The following is a 23,805-nucleotide window of genomic DNA, read 5'->3' as shown; positions in this document are numbered from 1 at the left end:
CAGAGAGAGAGAGAGAGGGAAGCAGGCTCCCCGCCGAGCAGAGAGCCCGACAAGGGGCTCCATCCCAGGACTCTGGGATCATGACCTGAGCCGAAGGCAGAGGCTTTAACCCACTGAGCCACCTAGGCGCCCCTCATTTGCATTTTCTTAATGACTAATGATATTGATGTGCTGTTGACCATTTGTGTACCTCTCTGGAGAAATGTATATTCAAGTCCATTGTATAATTTTGAATTCGATGGTTTATTTGCTATTGTTTTCAAAACAGAACCAGAAGAATACGAAATTTGAAGGAACAAATATTCTAAGCCTGCAAAAGGAGAGAGAAGCCAGAATCAAACACACTGCTGTCTCTAAGTGGCTAAAAACAACAGTTACAAATGCTTTATAAATGCAGCTTCAGCCGCCTACTCTTCCATACTCAACACATTCATGGCCAAATCTTCTGCTATAAATATGCCAAAACCAGATAGAGAACTAAAAGCCCTTTTAACTCATTGAGGCCTTCTGGTGCTAAGGAAAAAAAAATCTCTTAAAAAGAAATTGAGCCCTGGCTCCAGAGAAATGTTTTTGAGATCACAGCCACCAGAACTGGAACAAGTTTGAATCTCAGGTTGCCTCCCAGGGAAGGATTGTCCCTAGCATTGGTTCAGTTTTTCCCTGCAACTTTCTCTCAGACTGGGGAACAGAAGACTTTAAAAGCCATAGCAGATCATTAGTACCTACTTTATTTTCTTTCCTCAGGCTGCATTTTTTTAAAAAGATTATTTATTTATTAATTTGACAGAGATCACAAGTAGGCAGAGAGGCAGGCAGAGACAGAGAGAGGGGGAAGCAGGCTCCCCACTGAGCAGAGAGTCCGATATGGGACTCGATCCCAGGACCCTAGGATCATGACTTGAGCTGAAGGCAGAGGCCCCAACCCACTGAGCCACCCAGGTGCTCCCAGGCTGCATTTTCACTAGAGAAAAAAAGTATACGTTCTCAAATACCCAGTTAAACCAAAATTTGGTCCTTCCTTATTAAGTCAAATGAAGCCCAATTTATGCAGAGAAAATGGAAACTGTTACTGGTCCAATTCATATATATGAAAACCCAACACCACAGGGCTTTTGTTTTTTATTTTGAAATAAATTTAGAATTATAGAAAAGTTACAAAAAAAAAATTAGAGTTCCCATCTACCCAGCTTCCTCTAATGCTCCTGTGATGCCAGTGTACCAGGTAAAGCCCTATTATAAAGTAATGCATCTTTCCTTGCCTGGTTGTGGACCATGTGCACGAAGTCTGACCTATCTCTTCAACCTCTTGAGTCCCACAAAAATATTTAATAATGTCTGTATGAATTGAAAGGTGCAGTTAACGGTTGCTCCAAAATGATTGAGATACCACATGTGGACTTGGATATAACCAGCATAATCCAAGCTGATGAACCTACTGCTTTATTAACCAATGCCTGGGACTTAAATTCAGTGCTTGGAAAGGATTGTGGGGCATTAAAAGACAAGGCGCTGAAAGATCGTGGTTCACAGAGACCCCACCTCCCCTCCCTTTTTTGCTGTCCCAGCTGTTCTGGGACAGGACTTACAGGGTCCTGTCTGCTGTTCTCATACATTCAGCAATCAACAGTGTGTCAGAAAGCCTTCTTAAGTGCTTTGGCAAGCCGACTAAAAACAGCCCTGTTAAGAATATCAGCTGGGTTTTAGGCTAACATGGAAGAAGGTGCCAGAGATTCAATGAAGTTCAGTGGCCAAACGATGTCTTCCATCAAAGGAGAAAGGAACGTTGCACATTTTTTCTTTTCTCTGTTTGGCCAAAAGTATAATGCTGTAAATTTAACTGTTATAGATACCTTTGTAGATAATAGCTATTTTTCAGTTAAAAGAGGGAAGCAGTAAGGGCGCCTGGGTGGCTCAATTGTTTTAAGCATCCGACTCTTGGTTTCAGTTCAGGTCATGATCTCAGGGTTGTGGGGTTGAGCCCCACATTGGGGATCCATGCCTTGCAAGGAGTCTGCCTGAGATTCTCTCTCTCTCTCCCTCTGCCCCTCCCCCTGCTCATGCACACACGTGCTCTCTCAGATAAGTAAATCTTAAAACAGGGAAGCAGTAGAGAGGAAGCCACTGTGTTCGACTCTATGAACTCTACTCTTAGAAAGAGCCCCTGACTTGTTGGGACTGAACTCCCTGTGGCAGATGTGCTGTGGTCTGTGCTCCGGCAGATGGGAGGCTACTTGTTGACAGTGCCAGCCAGTGTGCAGAGATGGATGAGGGCCTGTGAAAACCTGGCCCCTTTTAATACTGTCCCCGAGGGGCGCCTGGGTGGCTCAGTGGGTTAAGCCACTGCCTTCGGCTCAGGTCATGATCTCAGGGTCCTGGGATCGAGTCCCACATCGGGCTCTCTGCTCGGCAGGGGGCCTGCTTCCTTCTCTCTCTCTCTGCCTGCCTCTCTATCTACTTGTGATCTCTCTGTCAAATAAATAAATCAAATATTTAAAAAAAAAAAAAAAAATACTGTCCCCGAGCTCCTTAAGTGAATTCAGGAACTGATTTTAGATTTTAAGAACAGTGCTGTTCTTAAGATCATGAGTATTGTTGATAAAATAGCTTATACTAAAATCCAAGTCTTCACTTCAGCTAGTCATCAAGCATCAATAAAAGTATCCTATTAAAAAATTTTTTTGGGTGCCTGGATGGCTCAGTCAGTTAAGCATCTGCCTTTGGCTTAGGTCATGATCTCAGGGTCCTGGGATCAAGCTCCCATCGGGCTCCCTGCTCAGTGGGGAGTCTGCTTCTCCCTCTCCCTCTGACCCTCCTCCCCACTTGTGTACTCTGTCTCAATTAAATAAATAAAATCTTTTTAAAAAATTCCTTAAAAAACTAACTGCAGTACAGTTTATAACAACCAAAACCAGAAAATGAACCCTGATATAATAAAAATAACTAATCTCTATGCTTTATTCAGATTTTGGTAGTTTTCCCCCTTATGTTCTTCTTTTGGTTCATGTTTTCACTTCACATTGCATTTATTCCTCCTCAGTCTCCTCCATCCTGAGAGAGTATCTCAGTTTTTGTCTTTTGTGACCTTGACACTTCTGAAGAATACTAGCAGTGGTTTTTTGAAATGTCCCTAAATTTGAATTTGCCTTATATTTTCTCATGATTAGACTGAGGTTATTTATCTTGGGCAACAGAAATGATCTTGTGTCCTCTCAGTTCTTCCTGTCCGAAGATACTACATTGTTATTGGTGATTTAATTTCAATCACTTGGTTAAGGTGGTGTCTGCCAGGCTTCTCCACTGTAAAGTTACTATCTTCCCTGTTGTAATTAATGAGTATCCTATGGGGAGATACTTTGAGACTTTCTAAGTATCTTCCTCCCTCCCTCCTCCCTCCCTTTCTTTCAAGATTTATTTATTTATTTATTTTAGAGAAAGTGGATGGGGGCAGGGAGGGACAGAGGGAGAGAGAGAATCTCCGGCTGAGTGTGGAGCCCAACATGGGGCTTGATCTCACCACTCTTGAGATCATGACTTGAGACGAAATCAAGAGTCAGACACTTAACTGACTGAGCCACCCAGGTGTCCCTAAATACCTGTTTCTTATGGTACTTTAGTCCACTAATTTTAGAATTGATCAGTGGTCCTTGCCTGTGACAGTTATTACTGTTTTGTGTGCCTAATGGTGATTTCTGTTTCCATCATTCCTTCTGTATCTTTAATTAAAAGGAATTACAATTCCATAAGGAAGAATTGTCCCTCCTCACCCATTTATCTGTCAGTATGTGCTTACGGATGTTTTACTTCTTATATTCTAGATGTGGCCACTGGGCCTCCTTTACCTTGGCTCTTGTGCACTTGGGACATATACTCCATCATTTTTTCCTCCTTCTTTGTGTTCAGTTACCACAAGGTGCACCAGGCCCATCTTTTATTTTTTCTGCCCTGATTCAGGAACCAACCATTTCTCCAGGGAGCTTTGCTTCCTTTTATTGTAGAAATGGTATTTAGAAAAACCAAGAGCTTGACACTAGATGGACTGATTGCTACTGGAGTATCATTGTTTTTAGGCCCTTTTAGCAGACAAGTTTAGAAAATGTATACAGGTCTGTATAACTACTAACCCACACAAACACATGTATCTCTTTATTGCCAGGAACACAGGTATTTTTAAAACTCAATCAAGCTAAGGAAAAATGCCAGTGATATTCTGTGTTTTGGCAATAAGTTTGGAGAGGGATTTTTATTAGTATGACCAGCTGCAGTCATCAGGTGGTGCAGCATAAAGTACTAAACGTGAGGTTCTAGGCTTCTGTTTCCTTATGCAGAACATTCCCTCGTTCATTAATCTTTAACTTATTAAGCATCTACTAGATGCCAGGCCCTATGCTCATTAATGTGAAAGACAAAATACCATACCTACAGGGAGCTTACATGCTAATGTGAGAAAAAGTAAGTAAACTTAGAGACAAAACAATTTCTAGATTTTGATAAGTGCTGTGGAGAAACTAAGTATGGTTCTATAATTAGAAATAATAAGGCTTTCAGAACAGAACACTTGAGATAGGATGATCAGGGAAGAATTGTCTGGGAAGACTTGAAGGACCCAAGTGTGAGGAGCAGCTGTGGGCAAAGGGCAACGGAAAGAAACATTCTAAGCATAAGCAAAAGTTTTGAGGTTGAAAAGAAAAAAAAAAGCAGCTTGGTGTTTTAAGAACTAGTTCCACTCTTTGTTAAGAGTTAAGAAACACCCAGTTAAAAAAATGATCAAAGGACTTGAATAAATATTTCTCCACAGAAGATATGCAAATGTCAAATAGGCATGTGAAACAAATCATTAGGCGTTAGGGAAATGCAAATCAAAACCATAGTTAGATACCATTCATACCCACTACAATGGCTATAACAAAAAAAAGGAAAATACATGTTGGCAAGGATGTGGAGAAGTAAGAATGTCAAATGGTGCAGCCACTACAGAAAACAGGTTGGTGGTTCCTCAGAAAGTTGAACAGCGGGGCTCCTGGATGGCTCAGTCAGTTAAGGGTTTGCCTTCCACTCAGGTCATGATCCCAGGGTCCTGAGATCAAGCCCTACCTCAAGCTCTGTACCCAGTGGGGAGCCTGCTTCCTCCCTCTCCCTCTGCCCACCTGCCTCTCTCTCCCCGCTCTCTGCCAAATAAATAAATAAATAATCTTTAAAAAAAATTAAACAGGATTACCATATGATCCAGCAATTGCACTCCTAGCTGTGTACCCAAAAGAATATAAACAGGATCTTTAAAACAAAACCAAAAAAACTTTCTCTCTCTCTCTCTCTCAAAATAAGTAAATAAAATCTTAAAAAAAAAAAAAAGAATTGAAACCAGGGATTCAAACAGATGCTTATAAGCTAATATTCACAGAAGCATTATTCACAATAGCCCAAAGTTGGAACAACCCAAGTGTCCACCACAGATGAATGGATAAACAAATGTAATATATATTCACAATGGAATAGTATTCAGCCATAAAAAGAAATGAAGTTCTGATAGAGGCTACAGCATGGGTGAATCTTGGACACATTATGCTAAGTGAAATAAGCCAGACACAAGAGGACGAGAATGATATGATTACATTTCTATGAAATGTCTACAGTAGGCCTTTTTGTAGAAACAGAGTAAGTTAGAGGTTACTTGGGGTTCAGATGAGGGAGAAAGGGGGAGTTATTATATAATAGGTACAGACTTTTTCTTTGAGGTGGTGAGAAAGTTCTGGAAATAGATAATGAAAATCATATACGGGGCGCCTGGGTGGCTCAGTGCATTAAAGCCTCTGCCTTCAGCTCAGGTCATGATCCCAGGGTCCTGGGATTGAGCCCCACATCTCTGCTCAGCAGGGAGCCTGCTTTCCCCTGCACCCCCCGCCTGCCTCTCTGCGTACTTGTGATCTCTGTCTGTCAAATAAATAAATTTAAATAATAAATTTATAAATTTATTAATTAAATAAATAAATTTAAAAAAAGAAAGAAAATCATATATAGCATTGTGAATATGCTTAATGCCACTAATTGTACATTTAAAAATGGTTAAAATGATAAACTTACGTTACATATTTTTTCCTATAATTTTTAAGAATATATTTAAAAAAATAAAACCTTCATCAGATGTGATCTTTAGTGTCTATTGAAATTAGTCTTACAAATGCCAAGACAGGGCTACCATCAGATGAATTCTAAGACCATTGATTTTCATTTTCCCATCTGCATTCTACCTAGGTGTGAGTAATGGTATTAAAAAAAGTCGGAATCAAAAATATTTTTTCTTTAATCTAATGGTCGATTGCATGGCTCTTTTAATTACCAGGTCTCCTCTGCTCTTGGTAGAGCTTCCTCCTGGCCTACGCACAGCATCTCCCCGTAGTGGGTATGATGCTCTGTGTCTGCCAGTGGTCTGTCAGGGGACTCAAAAGTATGTGCCTCAGCAGGACAGATTTCTAGTATAGCTTCAGATGAGCCTGCAAGACAAAAATAAAAGAGCTAATCAGTATATGTGCTGCCGAAGCGAGCACTAAAAGAGCTAATCAAAGGAGATAATGATATATTTGACATATAAAAATTTAAAGCTTATGTTTATCAAAATACGGCTTCAAAGAAAATGGATAAAGATATTTACAACACATATGACTGACCAAGGATTAGTTTCCAGAATATATATATCTAAGTTAATGCAGATCTGTATGAAAAAGACAATTCAGTAAGAGAGTGAGCAGAAATTAAGAAAATCAATAAAAAGCAAAGACCAAAGCTTGTTTTTTTGAGAACATCTCTAGCTAGACTGATCAGGAAGAGAATACATGAATGTCTAATATCAGAAATGATAGATAAGTTGTCACTAGAGTCTACTGATGTTTAAAGGTAAAAGCATATTATGAAGAACTTTATCCCAGTAACTTCTACAACATAGATGAAAGAGACAGTTTCTTGAATGATACAAACTATGAAAACTCTCAGGAAAAAATGGAGACTCTGAATAGCACTATCAAGTAAATTGAGGTTGCATTCTAGCGAAGAAAACTCCAGGCCCACACAGCTTCGCTGATGAATTCTGCCAAATATTTAAGAAAGAAATTCTTAGAGTATTTCTACAGAAACTCTTCCAAAAAAATTAAAGATATGTTAAATTAAATTAAAGAGAATATTCATTCTGCAAGGCCACTATAAGAAAATAAATGGACCTCGTGAATCTAGATGTAAAAAAATTTGAATAAAATTTTAGTTGATTGAGTCCAACAACATGTTAAAAGGACAATACATCATTATCAGGTAGGGTTTATCTGAGTAATACAGGGTAGGTTTAACATTCAGAGGTTAAATAGAATTTCCATATTAATAATCTAAAAAAAGAAAAACCATCTATGCATCTGTGCCTTAGCAGATTCAGAAAAGGCATTTGATAGTATCCAACATCCATTCTTTTTTCTTTTTTTTAAGATTTTTATTTATTTGAGAGAAAGAGCTGGGAGAGGGGCAAAGGAAGAGAGAGAAGCAGGCTTCCTTTGGGGCTTGATCCCAGGAACCTGGGACCCCCAGGAAGATGACCTGACCTAAAGGAAGATGCTTAACTGACTGAGCCACTTAGGCTTCCCCCCAGCATCCATTCTTGCTTCATAAAACAACAGCAGCAAACTAGGAATAGAAGGACAATTCTTCAACCTGACTGACAGCATCTATGAAAAACCTCCAGTCAGCATCATAATGATGAAACCATTGCTTTGCCCCCTAAGATCAATAACAGGACAAGGATATTCATGCTTTCCACTGGAGGTTCTGGCCAGTGTGGTTAGGCCAGATAGTGAAATAATAAAATGCATTCCAGTTGGAAAGGAAGAAGTAGAAGTGTCTTTATTTACAGACTATATAGAATTTTGTCTTTAGTCAGGTGTTGGAGCAGAATAAAGTCCTGCAAAGGACTCAGAATTGACCTGACCACCCTTTCTTAGAAAGTTACTTAAAGATGTCTTCCACTCAAGTAAGGAGTAAACGAGGAGTGGGGAGAAGTAGAGGACCACAGAATTATAAAAGGAACGACCCTCACACTGGTCAGCACGACAGCTGTGTGGCAGGCCTAGAGGACCCTCTAGGTCAGAGCATAAGGAGCAGCCCAGGAGACCGAGAAGCTTGCAGACCAGAGGGCATTCAGGCTGGAACAGTTGAGGTTCTAGTGAATGAAGACAGAGAGGAGGTTACAGAGGTGAACACCTGCAGGAGAGGCAGCCAGGGTGCAGGGGTGAAGCCCACTGAAGCGCAGCATACGTTGGGCAGTGTAGTAAGAATGTAAGAAAAAAGAATCAATTTAATGTTTCAGGAATTTTTTCTAAAAGGGCTCAGGGAGTGAGGCAGTGCCTACCTGGAGAAGGAAATTGGCCAAAGAGAAGGGTATTCTTGGTCTGGCATGTTGACTTATTTATAAATGCTTCTCACTGATGCTGTGATCATAGAGCCAACTCTGTACACAAAGTGTGAAAGGAGAAATGTAGCTGACAGAAGGTTGGGTGTGGAAGTTAGATGATGGGCAGCCTGGACTCTTATCTTTTTTTTTTTTTTAAGATATTTTTTTTTTTTTTTTTAAAGATTTTATTTTATTTATTTGACAGAGAAAGATCACAAGTAGACAGAGAGGCAGGCAGAGAGAGAGAGAGGGAAGCAGGCTCGCCGCTGAGCGGAGAGCCCGATGCGGGACTCGATCCCAGGACCCTGAGATCATGACCTGAGCCGAAGGCAGCGGCTTACCCACTGAGCCACCCAGGCGCCCTTAAGATATTATTTATGTGAGAAAGAGCACAAGCTGGGTGGAGGGGCAGTGGAAGAGGGACAAGCAGACTCCCTGTTGAGCAGGGAGCCCAACGTGAGAGGCGGGATCCCAGGAAACCCAGATCATGACCTGAGCTGAGGTCAGATGCTTAACCAACAACTAAGCCACCCAGGTACCCCTGGGCTCTTTTCTTGATTTCTTTGTCCTTTTCTTCCCTTCCCCTTCCCCTTCCCCTTCCCCTTCCCCTTCCCCTTCCCTTCCCTTCCCTTCTTCTCTCTCTCTTTTTTAAACTCCTTGGTCTAGGTTTGTAGGTATTGTGTTTTAACTCTTTTGGTAACGATACAGAAGAAACTGTGAACAACCTGTTTGATAAAAAATGGACACAGTAAATCCTCTTTTGCCTGAGTACAGCAGGGAGAACAGAAAGGTGTCTCAATTTAGGAGTGCCGGTGGTTTAGTGAGACAGATGTTCTGATGTCTCACTGTGAGGTTAGAAGAGCCTGATGCTCAGTGTGGGCAGAAGACTTCTTCTGGGGACTGTTTTGCAGGGAGAAGTCTTAAGTCTCTCTAGGTGGCACACAGGGCTGAAGGAAACAGATCAAGTCACTGACATAGGAAACGGCGAGATCACAGAGTGGTTAAATAAGGAGAAGGTTGAGTCCTGTCAGTTGTGGGTGTCTCCAGTGCACACAGTTCTGAGTGGTACCGAAGTCAGTCACTGGAAGTGCTGGGGCTAGAGAAGAGCGCGGGAAAGACATATCTATCCACGATCAAAGGCTAAGTAGCAGCCTCTGAGTTGGGGCCAGTGGTCAGCTGTGTTCTGGAAAGGTGTGTGTTGGTCATTGTTCCTACATTGATCTTCAGTTGGTTCAGGGCAGGTGATGTGCTGTGGGACAGCAAGTACCAGGCAGTCTGTGCTGCATAGACCCAGCCTGTGTAGCCATTTGTTGACTAGCTGCCTTTTTTTCAACAGGCGTGGTGTCTGTCTGTTTTGAGGGAGACAGTGATGGTTACATCAACTTGGTGGCGTACCCTTATGTGGAAAGTGAGACTGTGGAGCAGGATGACACACCAGAGCGGGAGCAACCTCGGCGCAAACACTCCCGCCGGAGCCTGCACCGGTCAGGCAGTGGCAGTGACCACAAGGAAGAGAAAGCCAGCCTGTCCCTTGAAACCTCCGAGAGGTAAGGGGGTGGTGAGCAGGACCGAAGGCACACACGTGGACCTAGCAGCACAAATGCCTGAGGCCTCTCTAGAGCCCCGATACTCCCCGGGGAAGTAGGGCTCAAGGTTGGGGGAAGATGGCTGGTGTTCTTTGGCTACCCACCCGGGTGTGTCACATCACCCCAGTGATGCTGCCTTCTGGGGATGGATGGAGCTGGTCAAGAGAGAGTGAAGGTCTCTTAGCCCTTTGGAAGCAAGGACTCCCTGCCGTTCGTGCTCTGTGTCCTCCAGCTTTGTCATTGTCTCACGTGTGATGTTGAAATGCCGTGGGCCACAGTGAGGTTGCATCTGCTTTCTGACCTGTGGGATTGCCCAAGTGCAGTGAGAGGGTGTCCGGACTAGTGTTTTTTAAGAGTTCTGGAAGAGGTTCTTTGACCTCTCTGAGACACTGAGGTCAGCTCTTAACCCTTTCCCTGCACCTAAAATTTAGTTTATTGCATTGGAAATGATTTTCCTTGTAGGTTAGGAAAACAGTCTACAAATAATTATGTTTCTGAATATTTTATGCAAAAAATGTGAACTCCTCTAGGATGGCTGGCATCAGAAGGACAGGCAATAAAAGTGTCGATGAAGAAGATGTGGAGAGATTAGAACCCTCTTAAATGGCTGATGGGAATGTAACTAGTGCCGCCCCCCTTGGGAAACAGGTATTTGGCAGCTCCTTAGAAAGTTACACCCATCCATTCCACTCCTGGGAATAGCAGCCTGTACCAAGAGAATTGAAAAAATACATTCAGACACGGAACTTGTGAAGAGATGTTCATAGTAATGTTAGTCCTAACAGCCAAACAAAGTAATCCCAGTGTCCATCAGCTGACGAATGGATGAATAAAGGCTGACTGTTACTCAGTCATAAACAGGAATGGTGCACTCATACGGGCCACAGTGGGGATGAACCTTGAAAACCTGTGCTAAGTGAAAGAAGTTAATCACAAAAAAATACATATTATGGGATTCCAGTTATAGAAAATGTTTAGAATAGGCAAATGCACAAGACAGAAAGCAGGTTAGTGGGTGCCAGAGACTGAGGGGGGGAGAGGAGGATAGGAAGTGACTGCTAATGGTGATTGTTTTGGGGGTGATGAAAATGTCCTAAAAATTAGATAGTGGTGATATTTTATAACCTTGTAAAAATATATTTTTTTAAAACCCACTGAATTATTAAAAGACAAACTAAAAATGATGTGAGCTTCCTGGAACAAAGTAAAATCAAAATAGTATGATTAAATTACTTTATATTTAATTTTGGGGCTCCTAGCTGGTTAGTCGGTGGAGTATGTGACTCTTGATCTCGCAGTTGTGAGTTCAAGGCCCATATTGGGTATAGAAATTACTTAAAAAAATTTTTTTTAAGTATATTATTTCACTCAAAAATAATTTCACTCAAAAATAAGGTTCAGTGATTAAGATCTGTGACTCAACTTAGAAGTTGGTTTTGGGACTTTTCTTAGCTGTAGCAGCACCTAGTTTAACTGTGACATCACATCAGTTCAGCAGCCCATGCTGTGCACCCTGGCTCCTGAAGCTGTGGGCCCGGGGCCTTCCAGCTCTCCCCGCTCCCATCGCTGGAAGAGGACATACTCACATGGAGGAGCACAGAACCCCACGAGACTCCGGTTGAGAATGTGACGTGTCATCTCCCGTGTCCTCAGTCAGGGGCCCTCTGTAGCCTGCTCTGCATCTCTGATGCAAGGAGAGGCCTTCACACCCATTTCTTAGTGAGGAGGGTCTCCAAGTGTTAAGTATTCTCGTGGAAAATAGACTCCAGTCTGCAGAAGCACTTCTTCAGGGCTTCCTTTTCATTCCCCAAAGGGCTTCCTCTTCACTGATGATTGTGAGACCCAAGCTTAGTGACAAGGAATGTTCCCCAAGTCCTCAAGCCCATAGCTGGCATTGATGCCTTTCCCTCAGCAGCTCTCTAGAGTGGGCTTTCTTTTGTTCTCCAAAGATACAGAAGTTGCTTCGTGACTCATCTGGTGAAAAGCCAGTGTATATAGAATAACATCAAAGTCGACCTGTGTCTGAGTTCAGGGCCCCGCTCTGATAGCGACAGCTCTGTCTGCAGGGCCCAGACCTCTGTTTGGCCTATTCGCAGGGGCTCTAAGTTACCTCCAGGAGTGGGGCTTGCTTCTTCACCAGAGCCAGAGCTGCAGCACCAAGGCTGAGGCCAAGAGGCACGGGGAGAACTTATTTGGGTTTCCTTGGCGGATGAGTAAACCTTGTTGTTTCTTTTTCCCCTCCCTCCCTTTCTTCCTTCCTCCCTTTCTCTCTCTCTCTCTTTCTTTCTTTCTTTCTTTCTTTTTCTCTAAGATTGTATTTGTCAGAGAGAGAGCGAGCACAAGCAGCGGGAGTGGCAGGCAGAGGAAGCAGCAGACTTCCTGCTGAGCAGGGAGCCCGATGGGGGACTTGATCCAGGACCCCGGTATCATGACCAGAGCCAAAAGCAGACTGAGCCACCCAGGCATCTCCACCTTGTTGTTTCTTAAAGGGGATCACACAAAAGGTATTCATGAATAGCCTCAGCCGTGCCCTCCCCAGGAGGACAGGAGTGTTTGGTCATGCTGAGAGGCATTGGTGGCTCCTCTACTTCTGGTTAGAGGGAATGGGAATGTCTGCCGTGTCTCTCAGCCACTTCATCCAGCCTGCCCAGCCACCCTGTGGGGGAGCGTCTGCATTTCCAATACACACTGGGCCTGGTGGTTAGCGCAGCCCTGCATGACTTAACGCATCAGCAGTGGCAGGAGAGGATGGTGGAATCTGATACCGCTGCCACGCTCTGCCGCTGCTCTGAGCTGTGGACTTGCTCTGCCGTTTCCTGCACGCAGACATTGTCAGCATATACTTTTTTTAGATCTTATTAAAAATTTGCTTGTAGGAGCACCTGGGTGGCTCAGTCGTCAAGCCTTCAGCTCAGGTCATGATCCAAGGGCCCTGGGATCGAGCCCCGCGTCGGGCTCTCTGCCCTCTCCAGCTCCCCTTCTTGTGTTCCCTCTCTCGCTGTGTCTATCTCTATCAGATAAATAAATCTTTTAAAAAAAAATTTGGTTGTAGACGTGGACACAAACAGAATGGCTACTCTTGTTCTCAACAGTGGCATTCCAGGCTTCACCCTGTTATTTATTAAGTATAAAACTGTACATTCATCAATTTTTATATTTTTTAAAATTGTAAAGTACACCTATCATTTTGTCGTTTCACCTTTCATTCAGTTGTATTAAATACATGCACACTCTTGTGCAGCCTTCATACTGTCCGTTTCCAGAGTTCCTTTTCATCTTCAGCAGCAGCTACATACCTGTTCGATAGCTCTCCACTCCCCTTCCCCGCAGTCCCTGGCAACCGCTCTTCTCTTTTCTGTTTCTGTGAATGTGCAGTTACCTTAGACGAGTGGAGTCCTACAGTACTCCTTTTGTGTCTGGTTTGTTTCACTTAGCAAGACGGTTTTAAGGTCCATCCAGGTTGCCTGTGTCAGAATTCCCTTCCTTTTTATTGCCAAATGTTCCTCCACGGTGTGGGTATGGCACGCCTGGCTTTTCCATTCATGCTCTGATGGGCACTTGGGTTGTTTCCATCTCTCATTTATTGTAGTGCTGCTGTGAACAAACAGAGTGTTGAGTTTCTGTTTGAGCTCCTGTTTTCACTTCTTTTAGGTACATACCTAGGAGTGGAATTGCTGGATCGTATGATAATTCTACATTTGGTGTTTTGAGGAACCACCAGACTTTTTCACAGCGGCTGCACCATTTTGCAGTCCCTCCAGCAGCGTGTGGAGGTTCCAGTCTCTCCACATCCTGTACAACACTTGTTCCAGTTGATTTTTCAAATAGCCTTCCTGATGGATCTGGTGTGGCATCCTCATCACATAACTTGATGCCAAGAGTTATTTTTGAGATCGTTTTCAGAGACCCACGTATAAATATACTTATGACTCCCTTTCATGCGCTGATGCATCCGGTACCCCTGTGCCACCCTTCAGCAGGGGCCATGGGTGGCAGATTATACCTGATCTAGGTCTCCTTTACCCTGTGCACCGAGACCCCAGAGGGTGACTTGTCTGAGCCCCTCAGCAGTGTGTCCTGTTTTTCCTTCTTAGCTCCCAGGAGGCAAAGAGTCCAAAGGTGGAGCTCCACAGCCACTCAGACGTCCCTTTCCAGATGCTGGACGGCAACAGCGGTCTGAGTTCTGAGAAGATCAGCCACAATCCCTGGAGCCTGCGCTGTCACAAGCAGCAGCTGAGCCGCATGCGCTCTGAGTCCAAGGACCGAAAGCTCTACAGTATCCTTGTTATTAAGGCTTCAACAGTGCCCCCTGCTGGGACCATGGGTTGGTCCTGTGTCAGGACACCTTCTAGCACCAGGCCTGTGGCCCTCTCTGTCCGGAAGCACCTCTTGCTCTCATCATCCTTTTTCATAGGTTCTTTGTCCTTCTTTGTTTTATTGACACGTTTTCTCCTGCCTTTCCGAACTGGTAAACCTGAAGCTTAAACTTGGCAGTTCAGAAGAGTGCTGTCTAGTAGAACCTTCTGGGACAGTGAAGGTGTGTGTATCTGTTGTTTAGTATGGTAGCCACTGGCCACACCGAGTAACTGAAATGTGCTTGCTGTGACTGAGTTATAGAATTTTACATTTATTTAAATTTAAAAGGCCAGATGTGCTCAGTGGTTACTGTATGTATCAGTGCGTGTCTAGAATCAGGGATCTGCGTGTGTGTGTGTGCGTGCACATGCACACACACGTTTCTCCCTTCCTAAAAAGTAATTCTGACAAAGTGGTGAGTGGGTTTTGTTTTTGTTTGTTTTTTTTTTTGTCTAAGATAAACACCATACCTGAACAATATGTAATAGTCTTTAAGATGGTAAAAGTAAAGAAGTATTATAAAATGCGAATTCTGGTGACCATTTATGGTGTTTGAAGCAGTAGGCTGTGAAGAACGAATACTGAGAAACTGAGGGGAAATGTGCTGAGCCCTCTCTCTTTACTCAGTTTTCAGAACAGTGTCTTGAGGGAGGAAGTGTTAACGAAGCCCATTTATAGATGAGGAGACTGGAGCACAGGGGGATTAAGTGCTGTGCCCAGGCCCGTGAGTGGCCAAAGTAGGATTCAAGAGCCCATGCTCTCCGGCACTGTGAGGTGTTCCTGTGGCCCTTTTTAAATTTTATTGCTACTTGTTTATAGGTTATAGCAGGTGATGAAATTAATTAAAGGCCAATTTAATGGTTTTCTGTAAGTTATTCTTTATAAAGAATTAGGCGATGTTAATATGTGCATCGTCAAGTGATGCCAAGTATCTTACCATCCAAGATCATGTGATTATTGCTTCTTGTCCCCCAGTATGGAAGTGAGGTCCAGGCTGTGGTCCCAATGACTTCTGACAGACATGACAAACCTGTACCTTTATCCAAGATGGTTGCAGACAGTAGATGTAAATGAGGACATGGGTATAAATGTCAGCCAGCCAGGACCATAGTGGCATTTTAAGCAGAAGGTTCTAGAAATACCAGGGACAAGTTTAAATATGTAGTCCACTGGTTTGACGTTTAGTCAGAAAAAGGCAGGATAGAAATTTAAATCCACCTTTTTCTAAGATTCCCATTCAGGAATGATAATCCTGATTTCTCATGTTTGTAGTAGTACTGCAAAGATGTCTTCCTTCTTTCTTTTAGGCCTGGGTGAGGTATGACTTTTGTAGGGCCTCGGTTTACTGATGGTGCCAGGGATATATGCGAATCTGCCAGGTCTTCTTTAGTTTGTGTGTGCCTGCGGGACAGAATAAAACAGAATAAAGTTGATGGCATCAGCAGATTTGGCATATATATATACCACAGAATATTTTTCAGCCATAAATAGGAATGAAATTTTGTCACATGCTACACACAAATTGGATAAAATTTGAAAACATTTTTACTAAGTGAAACGGCCAGACACAAAAGGACAAATAAAGAAGTGTCTAGAATAGTCGTATTCCTAAAGACAGAAAATAGAATGGTAGTTATTGGGGGTGGGGGTATGAAGAGGAATGGTGGGTACAGGTTCTAGTTTTTGTTTGGGAAGATGAAAAAGTTCTGGAGATGGACGGTGATGGTGGTTGCAGTTATGTGAATGTACTTAATGCTACTGAACTGTACAGTTAAACATAGTGAAAATGGTAAATTTTATGTTATATATATTTTGCTACAATAAAAAATTTTTGGAAAGGAGTAAGCCAGTGGTGTGACATCTACATTTGAGAGTTGGTGAGGTGAATACAGATCACGTTAGAAGAGAATGCCCCCTTTTATAGAAAAATCTGGTCATGGTTTCCTGGCTGGGGCTGGTGGTGAGTGTGGCTGTTACTCTCCTTGACCATGGCCCAGAGTTCCTCTTGCTTGAGAACGTGGTGCACCACTTCAAGTACCCCTGTGTGCTGGACCTGAAGATGGGCACCCGGCAGCACGGGGATGATGCGTCCGCGGAGAAGGCGGCCCGGCAGATGAGGAAGTGCGAGCAGAGTACGTCAGCCTCACTGGGTGTCAGGGTCTGTGGCATGCAGGTGAGTTGCCCCTGGTGAGAGCCTCACTGCCGCCGCCTCTGGGGCTCGGGTGGCCCGAGTACCTGCCTGCTCCCCCTGCCAGGTGTCCTCCTGGCCCACAGTGGTCCAGAATCTCCTCCGAGAGGGTGAGTCCTAGGAGCCTCCACAGGGTTCCCTGACCCCTCTTGGCCTTGCCCTTTGACCTTAGTCTGGGCTCCAGATCCAGAGCCTCTATGAGAGCCTGTTGCCTTGACATTGGGATGAGTCGGACTGGTCAGTACTTTCCAGACAGTGCCTGCCCAGGGCACTTGAAGGTCATTAGACCTTCAGACTCCTGGTGCTCACCCACTCTGTCTCCTGGGCTTTCAGGTGTACCAGCTGGATACAGGGCATTACCTCTGCAGGAACAAGTACTATGGCCGCGGGCTCTCCATTGAAGGCTTCCGCAATGCCCTCTATCAGTACCTGCACAACGGCCTGGACCTGAGGCGTGACCTTTTTGAGCCCATCCTGAGCAAACTGCGGGGCCTGAAAGCTGTGCTGGAGCGGCAGGCCTCCTATCGCTTCTACTCCAGCTCCCTGCTTGTCATCTATGATGGCAGGGAGTGCCGGGCAGAGTCCTTCCTGGACCGCCGGGCAGAGATGCGTCTCAAGCACCTGGATACAGGGCTCTCTGAGGGGGCGCCGCCCTGTGGTCCCAGCAGTACCAGCCCCAGTAGCACCAGCCCTGAGGCTGGCCCCTCCTCTCCACCCAAGGTGGATGTCCGCATGATCGACTTTGCACACAGCACGTTCAAGGGCTTCCGGGATGACCCCACCGTGCATGACGGGCCGGACCGAGGCTATGTGTTTGGCCTAGAGAACCTCATCAGCATCATGGAACAGATGCGGGACGAGAACCAGTAGGCCCAGCCAGCCCTGGGCTCCCAGAACCCCTTCCTCTCCACCCGCAGGCAGGGACCATTGCTCTGACTGAACTCGCCGTGAGGACACACAGACTTGCTTTTAAAGGGTTATATTTCTCTTTGGTGTAAACTAAAAGAAATGTTTTTAGCTGTAGCCTGGAATCCATATATATAAAGTGAAGGAGGGCACAACACACATCCTCTCAGCCAGGCTCCTTTAGCTTTACAGCTCTGACTGCTGTGTCCAGGCTGACTTAGGAAGGAAAGGGTGCCCCTGGTGGATGGGCTTGGCAGCAGGGACAGGGTACCCTTGGACATTGGTTTCTCTTGCGTAGGTCTTTGGCATCTGTGGCTGCGGGGCCTTGCTGGTTTTAGGGTGAAGCCCTGGGCTGGTGCAGGGCCCCTCTGTGCTCACTCATCCCTTGTTCCTTACCAGTAGAGAACTGGGTGCCCATCTGTTGGGGGACTTTCTAGTCTGGTGGCATGAGGAAGCTGGGCTGAAACCAGCTTATGGCAGAGGGCAGGCCCTGGGATCCCCAGGCAGTCTTTGGCACTTGAACCTGCTCTTCTTCCTGCCTGCACACCCCAGCCAGCCTTTCTTATCGAGATCCCTTGCCTGAGGAGGCCACTCCTTCTTGCCCCACTGAAGGGTACCTGCTCTGTTTGCTGAGGAGAATCTGTCCCAGCACGCCTCAGGGCCTCCGGTGGCCTGGCCTAGACAGTATTTGCAGTTCTTGTGCTGTGGGTGGGAGACTCCTTCCTCTAGCTTGGGCAGCGGTGCTGCCTCTGGATGGGCTGCCCTTCCCAGGGCTCAAGGGCTGTGGTCCGCTCAGGGTGTCACCTTTCCCCAGGCTAAGCTCAAGGCAGCAGCCCATGGTGAGGAGCTCCAGTCTTGTGAGGGAGAGCTTTGAGCTTTAAGGTTGTCTGCTCATAGGGACATTGTTTGGACCTTGGGTTGCAGGTCCAGATTCTGCTAATGAGTTTGGTCTCATCAGTCCTGGGATCCATCAGTCTGTCCATTTGTCCATCTGCCAGCCCTTGTCTCTTGGGATCTTTTTCCTGGGCTTTAGCCTTGTTCATTAGTAAGTACTGATTTCTGTCATGCCATTTCTGAGGTGAGCTTTTGCCCCTGTGCCTGTTGTCAAGGGGTGCTACCTTTTTACAAAGAACTGGTAGCAAGTGAATTGTAGGACGTGTTTCCTGGATGGCCCAGCACCTTCTCTGTGGGCCTGGCGTGTAGCCCTGCTCCACGTTGACAGTGGTACAGTGAAGGCCCAAGGGGTGACCTTTCTGGTGGTTTTAATCATTTTTGCCGCTGGCCCTAATAGCACAGAGATCTGCCACCTCGAACGTGGCCAGGAGGTGACACTGTACTCATCTAGCTGTTGCCAAGGTTAGTGCCCTCACCTCTGGGCCTAGGGCCACTGTCATTGTCACTTCGGCATGTCTTTGGGCATTAAAGGTAAGCCTGCCATCCTAAGAGGCCTTGGAACTGGTGGACTACTTTCTGAGTCATTAGAGATGCAGCTTCACACATTTTAAATGGGCTCCTTGATGGATCCCATCTCTCTCGGCCCTCTGCTCCTGGTGCCAGTGGTGGGCAGGTTCCCATTCCTTGGCGCTGGGAGGGACAGCTTACCTGTTTCTGGTCAGTAACGACCATTTTTCCTGTACCATTCTGTGGCTTCAGCCATAGGGGTGGTGGCTCTTCATTAGTGTAGACTGTCGTTTCCTGGCAGGGCAGAGGCTAAGACAGAGTCAGGGGCCACTTGGGACCCCCTTTAGTTGAACCTCTCCAGCCTGGGGATGTGCTGTGCCTCCTGAGTTCCTATGTTTTGGGAGTAGATGCTGCCTTGTTCTGCTCTTCATAGTGAGAGAGACTATATCCACTATCCAGTGTTTTCCTGGCACTAAAAAGAGCAGAAGGGCCTGAGATTTGCTGCTGCTCCATCAGGGCAGGAACCCTTTTTTCAGCACTTTTGATATTTGGAGACCCAGCTCTGTTATCTGGTGGGTGGTGGGCATGTGTGCGCACGCACACACACACACACACACACACACACACACACACACACACCCACCCCCCCCCCCCCCCTATTCTTTCTGCCTGCTCCTTGCCAGAGAGCCCTGTCCCTGCCAGGCTCTGCCTTCCCAAACCCCAACTTGGGACCAAAGTGCAACGCGGGATCACGGGTTGGGGCGCTCAAGTGACCCCTCTCTATAGTGCTTCCCTGGGCCAAGTCGACACCAGCCCCCTGGGCTAGTGGGGGGTGGGACCGGCGGTGCTTAACGAGGAAGGGGACCAGTGTAGCAACTTGCCAGGGACCCCACCCCTCCCTCACACTGGGTCCTGTGCAGTGGGTGTAGGGGTTGCCCCAGGGGCCAAAGGCCTGGGCTAGTTCTGTAGCCACTGCTCACTCGCGCACATCTGGCCACGTACACGCCCCTTAGATGCAGATTGCTTGGAATTTTAAAGCTGTTCAATTTGGTTCTGTTTTTACCAATTAAAAAAAAGTTTTAATGAGGAAAAAAATGGAGCACCCTGGGAAGGACCTGGTTCCTTTACTTCTCGGGGAACTGTGAGGCCTCGCCTCTAGGAATCGCTCTCTACTCTACTTTCCTGGAAGCCTCCTAAGCCTGCCCACGCCGCCCGAGGCCTGCGCCCCCTTCCATTCTTGGCTTCTGGCCGCAGCTGGGCCACCCGCGTCTCCTCGGGACCTTGCGTGCGGGGGAGGGGTGCTCGGGCCTCGGACCGGGTCGCCCCTTTCTGTGCACCTAGCGCTGCCCGCCCCGCTTGTGTCTAAGGTCGTGTTATGTCAAAATAAAGCCGCTAGAAACTGAGGTGTGTCCGCGTCTTTGCTGCCCTGCGGCTTCCCGGACATGGGCCCTGCCCCACCGCGGCTCCCGTCCCTCCGGGGCGGGGCCGGAAGCGGCCGTGCGGCGGCCGACCCCGGCACCCGTCGGGAAGGAAGCCTCGCCCTTGGCGCCAGTTCCGCCTTTGGATCCGCCAATGGTTAGCTGACCCGCGGGCCCGGGGCCCGGTCCCCATGGCAGCCGGGCGCGCCCTGCCGCTCACTGGCTACGTCTGCCGGAGCGCTGCGTTTCAGCGCTCCGACGTCGGCGTCCGTGCCACGTAAACGGCAGCCGGTTGGCCGGCCCGGGCTTACGTCACCGCCCGCCTAGGTCCGGCCTGACTTCGGGGCCAGCCGCCCTCCGTCTCTCGTCTCGTCCTGCTGTGTGCTGCCCCTGGCCGGCGTCGGAGTGGACTGGGCGGCCAAGGCAGAGCGAGAGTGGGTCAGTCTGGCAGGCGAAGGGCGTGGGGCCGGGCATGGAGGCGGGAGTGTGTGGCAGGGCTCCGCCGGGCGGGCCGGGCCGCGGAGCCCGGGATTCACTCTCCGGCCGCCCGCAGGCGCGATGAAGGCACTGATCTTGGTGGGCGGCTATGGGACGCGTCTGCGGCCGCTGACGTTGAGCATCCCGAAGCCACTGGTGGATTTCTGCAATAAGCCCATCTTGCTGCACCAAGTGGAGGCGCTGGCCGCGGTAAGACCCCGAGGGGTCGGTGTTGTGGTGGGCCTGGCAGGAAGAGGGACGGCTAGCACTTGGGGGTCGCGGACGCCCGTACCTTCTGGCTGAGCCCTCTGTCGGCGGGCGCTGTTTTGTCCAACAGGCAGGCGTGGACCACGTGATTCTGGCCGTGAGCTACATGTCTCAGGTGCTGGAGAAGGAAATGAAGGCGCAGGAGGAGAGGGTGAGGTTCCGACTTTTGACCTTTTTGCTCCCCGCGCAACCACCCTGGTGGGAGGAACCTGACAGGCGGCTTCTTCCTTCCAGCTGGGAATCCGAATCTCCATGTCCCATGAAGAAGAGCCTCTGGGGACAGGTCAGTAAAAGTCCCTTGGGGAGGGTTTAGGGCCTGGGAAGGGGTAAGACCCAGCCTGGCTGGGGTCTCCTGAGCCTCTGAGCTCAAACCCTCCCCACCTGCCTCCAGAAAGATGGTGATCGGGTATTTCTCTTCTAGCTGGGCCCCTGGCACTTGCCCGTGACCTGCTCTCTGAGACTGCAGACCCTTTCTTCGTCCTCAACAGTGATGTGATTTGTGATTTCCCCTTCCAAGCCATGGTGCAGTTCCACCGGCACCACGGCCAGGAGGGCTCCATCCTGGTAAGGGATCAGGTCTTTCTTCTCTGACACTCCTGTGCCCTATGCCCAGCCTTTCCCACTGCCCAGCCTTTAACTGTCCCATTGGCTCATGGGTGCAAAGCTGTACAGTATGTGTCTTTAAGCATTGGGGCACAGCCCCCCAGACTGGGCCTGAGGTCCTCCTCTGCTCAGGTGACCAAAGTGGAGGAACCCTCGAAGTATGGTGTGGTGGTATGTGAGGCTGACACAGGCCGCATTCACCGGTTCGTGGAAAAGCCACAGGTGTTTGTGTCCAACAAGATCAACGCAGGAATGTACATCCTGAGCCCCGCGGTGCTGCGGCGCATCCAGGTGTGTAGAAGCGAGCTGCGGGGTGGGCTCGGGTAGCCTCCCCACCCACGACCCTGCTCACAAGCTGCCCACTCCCACAGCTGCAGCCTACATCCATTGAGAAGGAGATCTTTCCTGTCATGGCCAAGGAGGGGCAGCTATATGCCATGGAGCTGCAGGGTGAGGCAGGGAGGCCACAGGGTAGGGGTGTGGTGTGGCTGGGCTGAGCCTCCTGATGCATTTCCTCCCAACAGGCTTCTGGATGGATATAGGGCAGCCCAAGGATTTCCTCACCGGCATGTGCCTCTTCCTACAGTCCCTACGACAGAAGCAGCCTGAGCAACTGTACTCAGGCCCTGGCATTGTGGGCAACGTGCTGGTGGTGAGCACCCTGCCCAGCCCATCCTCCGCGCCCCTTCTCAGGCTTGGGAGAGGAGTGCCTCATTTGTGTTCTCCCCACGGTCCTTAGGACCCGAGTGCCCGCATCGGCCGCAACTGTAGCATTGGCCCCAACGTGAGCCTGGGCCCCGGTGTGGTGGTAGAAGATGGTGTGTGCATCCGGCGGTGCACGGTGCTGCGGGGTGCCCGCATTCGCTCCCACTCCTGGCTTGAGTCCTGCATCGTGGGCTGGCGCTGCCGCGTGGGCCAGTGGGTAAGCCTGGGGGCTGGGCCGGGTGGGGGAGGGGCAGGGAAGGTATCTTGCCCCACTGACCAGGCACGCCCCCTCCCCCTGAGGTGCGCATGGAGAACGTGACGGTGCTGGGTGAAGACGTCATCGTTAACGACGAGCTCTACCTCAACGGGGCCAGCGTGCTGCCCCACAAATCTATCGGCGAGTCGGTGCCGGAACCTCGCATCATCATGTGAGGGGTTGCCGGGGGCTGGCTGAGTCCCCATTTCCATGTTGGCAGGGGGCACCCTGTCCTGACACATCCAAAGGCCCTGGACTCACTGTTTATCTGGGAGGACCGGACAAGGCTGAAGGGTTGGGACACCTGCCCTCTCCTGTGGACACAATCTGGCAGGACCCTTGCTGGGCATACCCCACAAAGCCCACTCCCTCAAGAAGGGCCGGGTCAGGGCTGTATGGAATAATAATTTAATGCTCACTGTGGCCCTGACTGAAAGTCGAGCTCAGGCACAATTAGGACACGGCTGGGCTCCTGCCAGTGAGGTTACACTCAGGCATGGAGGTTGGACATGGCAGGGGGGGGTCATGGGAACAGGGCAAGGGGAGCTCATAAATAGGGCCCAGCCTGGGTCTGAGTTCAGGGGTGGAGGCTGCTGCTGTGTGGGCTAGGCGGCCGAGGAAGTGGTGGTACTGGTGCTCGCTGTCTTCTCCCAGTCCTCTACAGACACAATGGTGGCTTTGCAGAAAAAGCAATCCTTGTTGTTCATCAGGTGCTGGTTGATGCAGGCTCTACAACAGGGGAGGGGAGGAGGATGAAGAGGGCCTGAGTACCCTTGCTGCTTCCGCAGCTCCCTGCACCGTGGGGCCCACTTACTTGCAGGACTTATGGCCACAGGGCTGGAACACAGCCGAGATGGGGTGAGCATAGCAGATGGGGCAGAGGTCCTCCTCACTGGTGGGCTGCAGGGAGCAGAGTGCACGGTGAGCTGGGGATGGTCGCCCAGAAAAGCAGACAAAAGACTATACCTAAACAGCGTGTACAGTTGTGCCAACATGTATGCAGAGGCATACACCTGGGTGCTGTGGCGCCCACTCACCAGGGAGGCAGCTGCTGCCTGGGCAGATGCAGAGGTCAGGTGTGCCAGCATCTGTTCCACCTGGGCCAGCTCCTCGGCGCTGATGTAATCTGTGTCTGAGGGTGGTAGCAGGTGTCAGACCCAATGTGGCCCTAGAACCCAGTGCCTCTTAAGCACCACAACTTGGGGATTTGCTCTTGAGAC

At 48.2% G+C, this 23,805-nt stretch overlaps 3 protein-coding genes and 1 pseudogene across 10 annotated transcripts in view; 3 read left to right on the top strand and 1 right to left on the bottom strand.

The window, feature by feature from the left end:
• The window catches only part of IP6K1 (inositol hexakisphosphate kinase 1), a 64,746-nt gene extending 44,484 nt beyond the window's left edge, over nt 1-20,262 (top strand). For all 3 annotated transcript variants that reach the window (XM_045991520.1, XM_045991521.1, XM_045991522.1), the window contains 4 exons: nt 9,759-9,969; nt 14,103-14,284; nt 16,362-16,537; nt 16,886-20,262. In XM_045991520.1, the coding sequence (XP_045847476.1) occupies nt 9,759-9,969; nt 14,103-14,284; nt 16,362-16,537; nt 16,886-17,422 (1,106 nt within the window). In that variant the 3' untranslated portion in view covers nt 17,423-20,262. The remainder of the gene's footprint in view (nt 1-9,758; nt 9,970-14,102; nt 14,285-16,361; nt 16,538-16,885) is intronic.
• LOC123932736 lies at nt 1,208-6,255 on the top strand (annotated as a pseudogene).
• Nucleotides 20,263-20,571: 309 nt separating the features above from the next.
• Nucleotides 20,572-22,771, top strand: GMPPB (GDP-mannose pyrophosphorylase B). Its single transcript, XM_045991523.1, has 10 exons — nt 20,572-20,715; nt 20,831-20,964; nt 21,092-21,172; nt 21,256-21,304; nt 21,443-21,585; nt 21,757-21,915; nt 21,996-22,074; nt 22,149-22,276; nt 22,364-22,546; nt 22,630-22,771. The coding sequence occupies exons 2-10, from the start codon at nt 20,836-20,838 to the stop codon at nt 22,759-22,761; spliced, it is 1,083 nt and encodes a 360-aa protein (XP_045847479.1). The 5' UTR covers nt 20,572-20,715; nt 20,831-20,835; the 3' UTR covers nt 22,762-22,771.
• Nucleotides 22,772-23,173: 402 nt separating this feature from the next.
• RNF123 (ring finger protein 123) overlaps nt 23,174-23,805 on the bottom strand; it is a 28,048-nt gene continuing 27,416 nt past the window's right edge. For 4 of the 6 annotated variants that reach the window (XM_045991512.1, XM_045991513.1, XM_045991514.1 and 1 more), the window contains one exon: nt 23,183-23,717. In XM_045991512.1, the coding sequence (XP_045847468.1) occupies nt 23,191-23,717 (527 nt within the window). In that variant the 3' untranslated portion in view covers nt 23,183-23,190. Of the gene's footprint in view, nt 23,718-23,805 lie in introns of all 6 variants that reach the window. The other 2 variants (XM_045991518.1, XM_045991517.1) reach the window with 2 other exon arrangements.

The sequence above is a fragment of the Meles meles genome, chromosome 20, assembly GCF_922984935.1.
Source record: "Meles meles chromosome 20, mMelMel3.1 paternal haplotype, whole genome shotgun sequence".
Lineage (NCBI taxonomy): Eukaryota > Metazoa > Chordata > Mammalia > Carnivora > Mustelidae > Meles > Meles meles.
Note: the sequence above shows the minus strand (reverse complement) of the source record. Positions and strands in the feature narration are given on the sequence as shown.

Bases quoted from the DNA above. Each gene is read 5' to 3' on its own strand.
- GMPPB (XM_045991523.1), top strand. From the start codon at position 20,836: ATGAAGGCACTGATCTTGGTGGGCGGCTATGGGACGCGTCTGCGGCCG. The intron at 21,586-21,756 runs GTAAGGGATCAG...TCCTCTGCTCAG, and splicing joins GCCAGGAGGGCTCCATCCTG to GTGACCAAAGTGGAGGAACC. The intron at 21,916-21,995 runs GTGTGTAGAAGC...CCACTCCCACAG, and splicing joins CGGTGCTGCGGCGCATCCAG to CTGCAGCCTACATCCATTGA.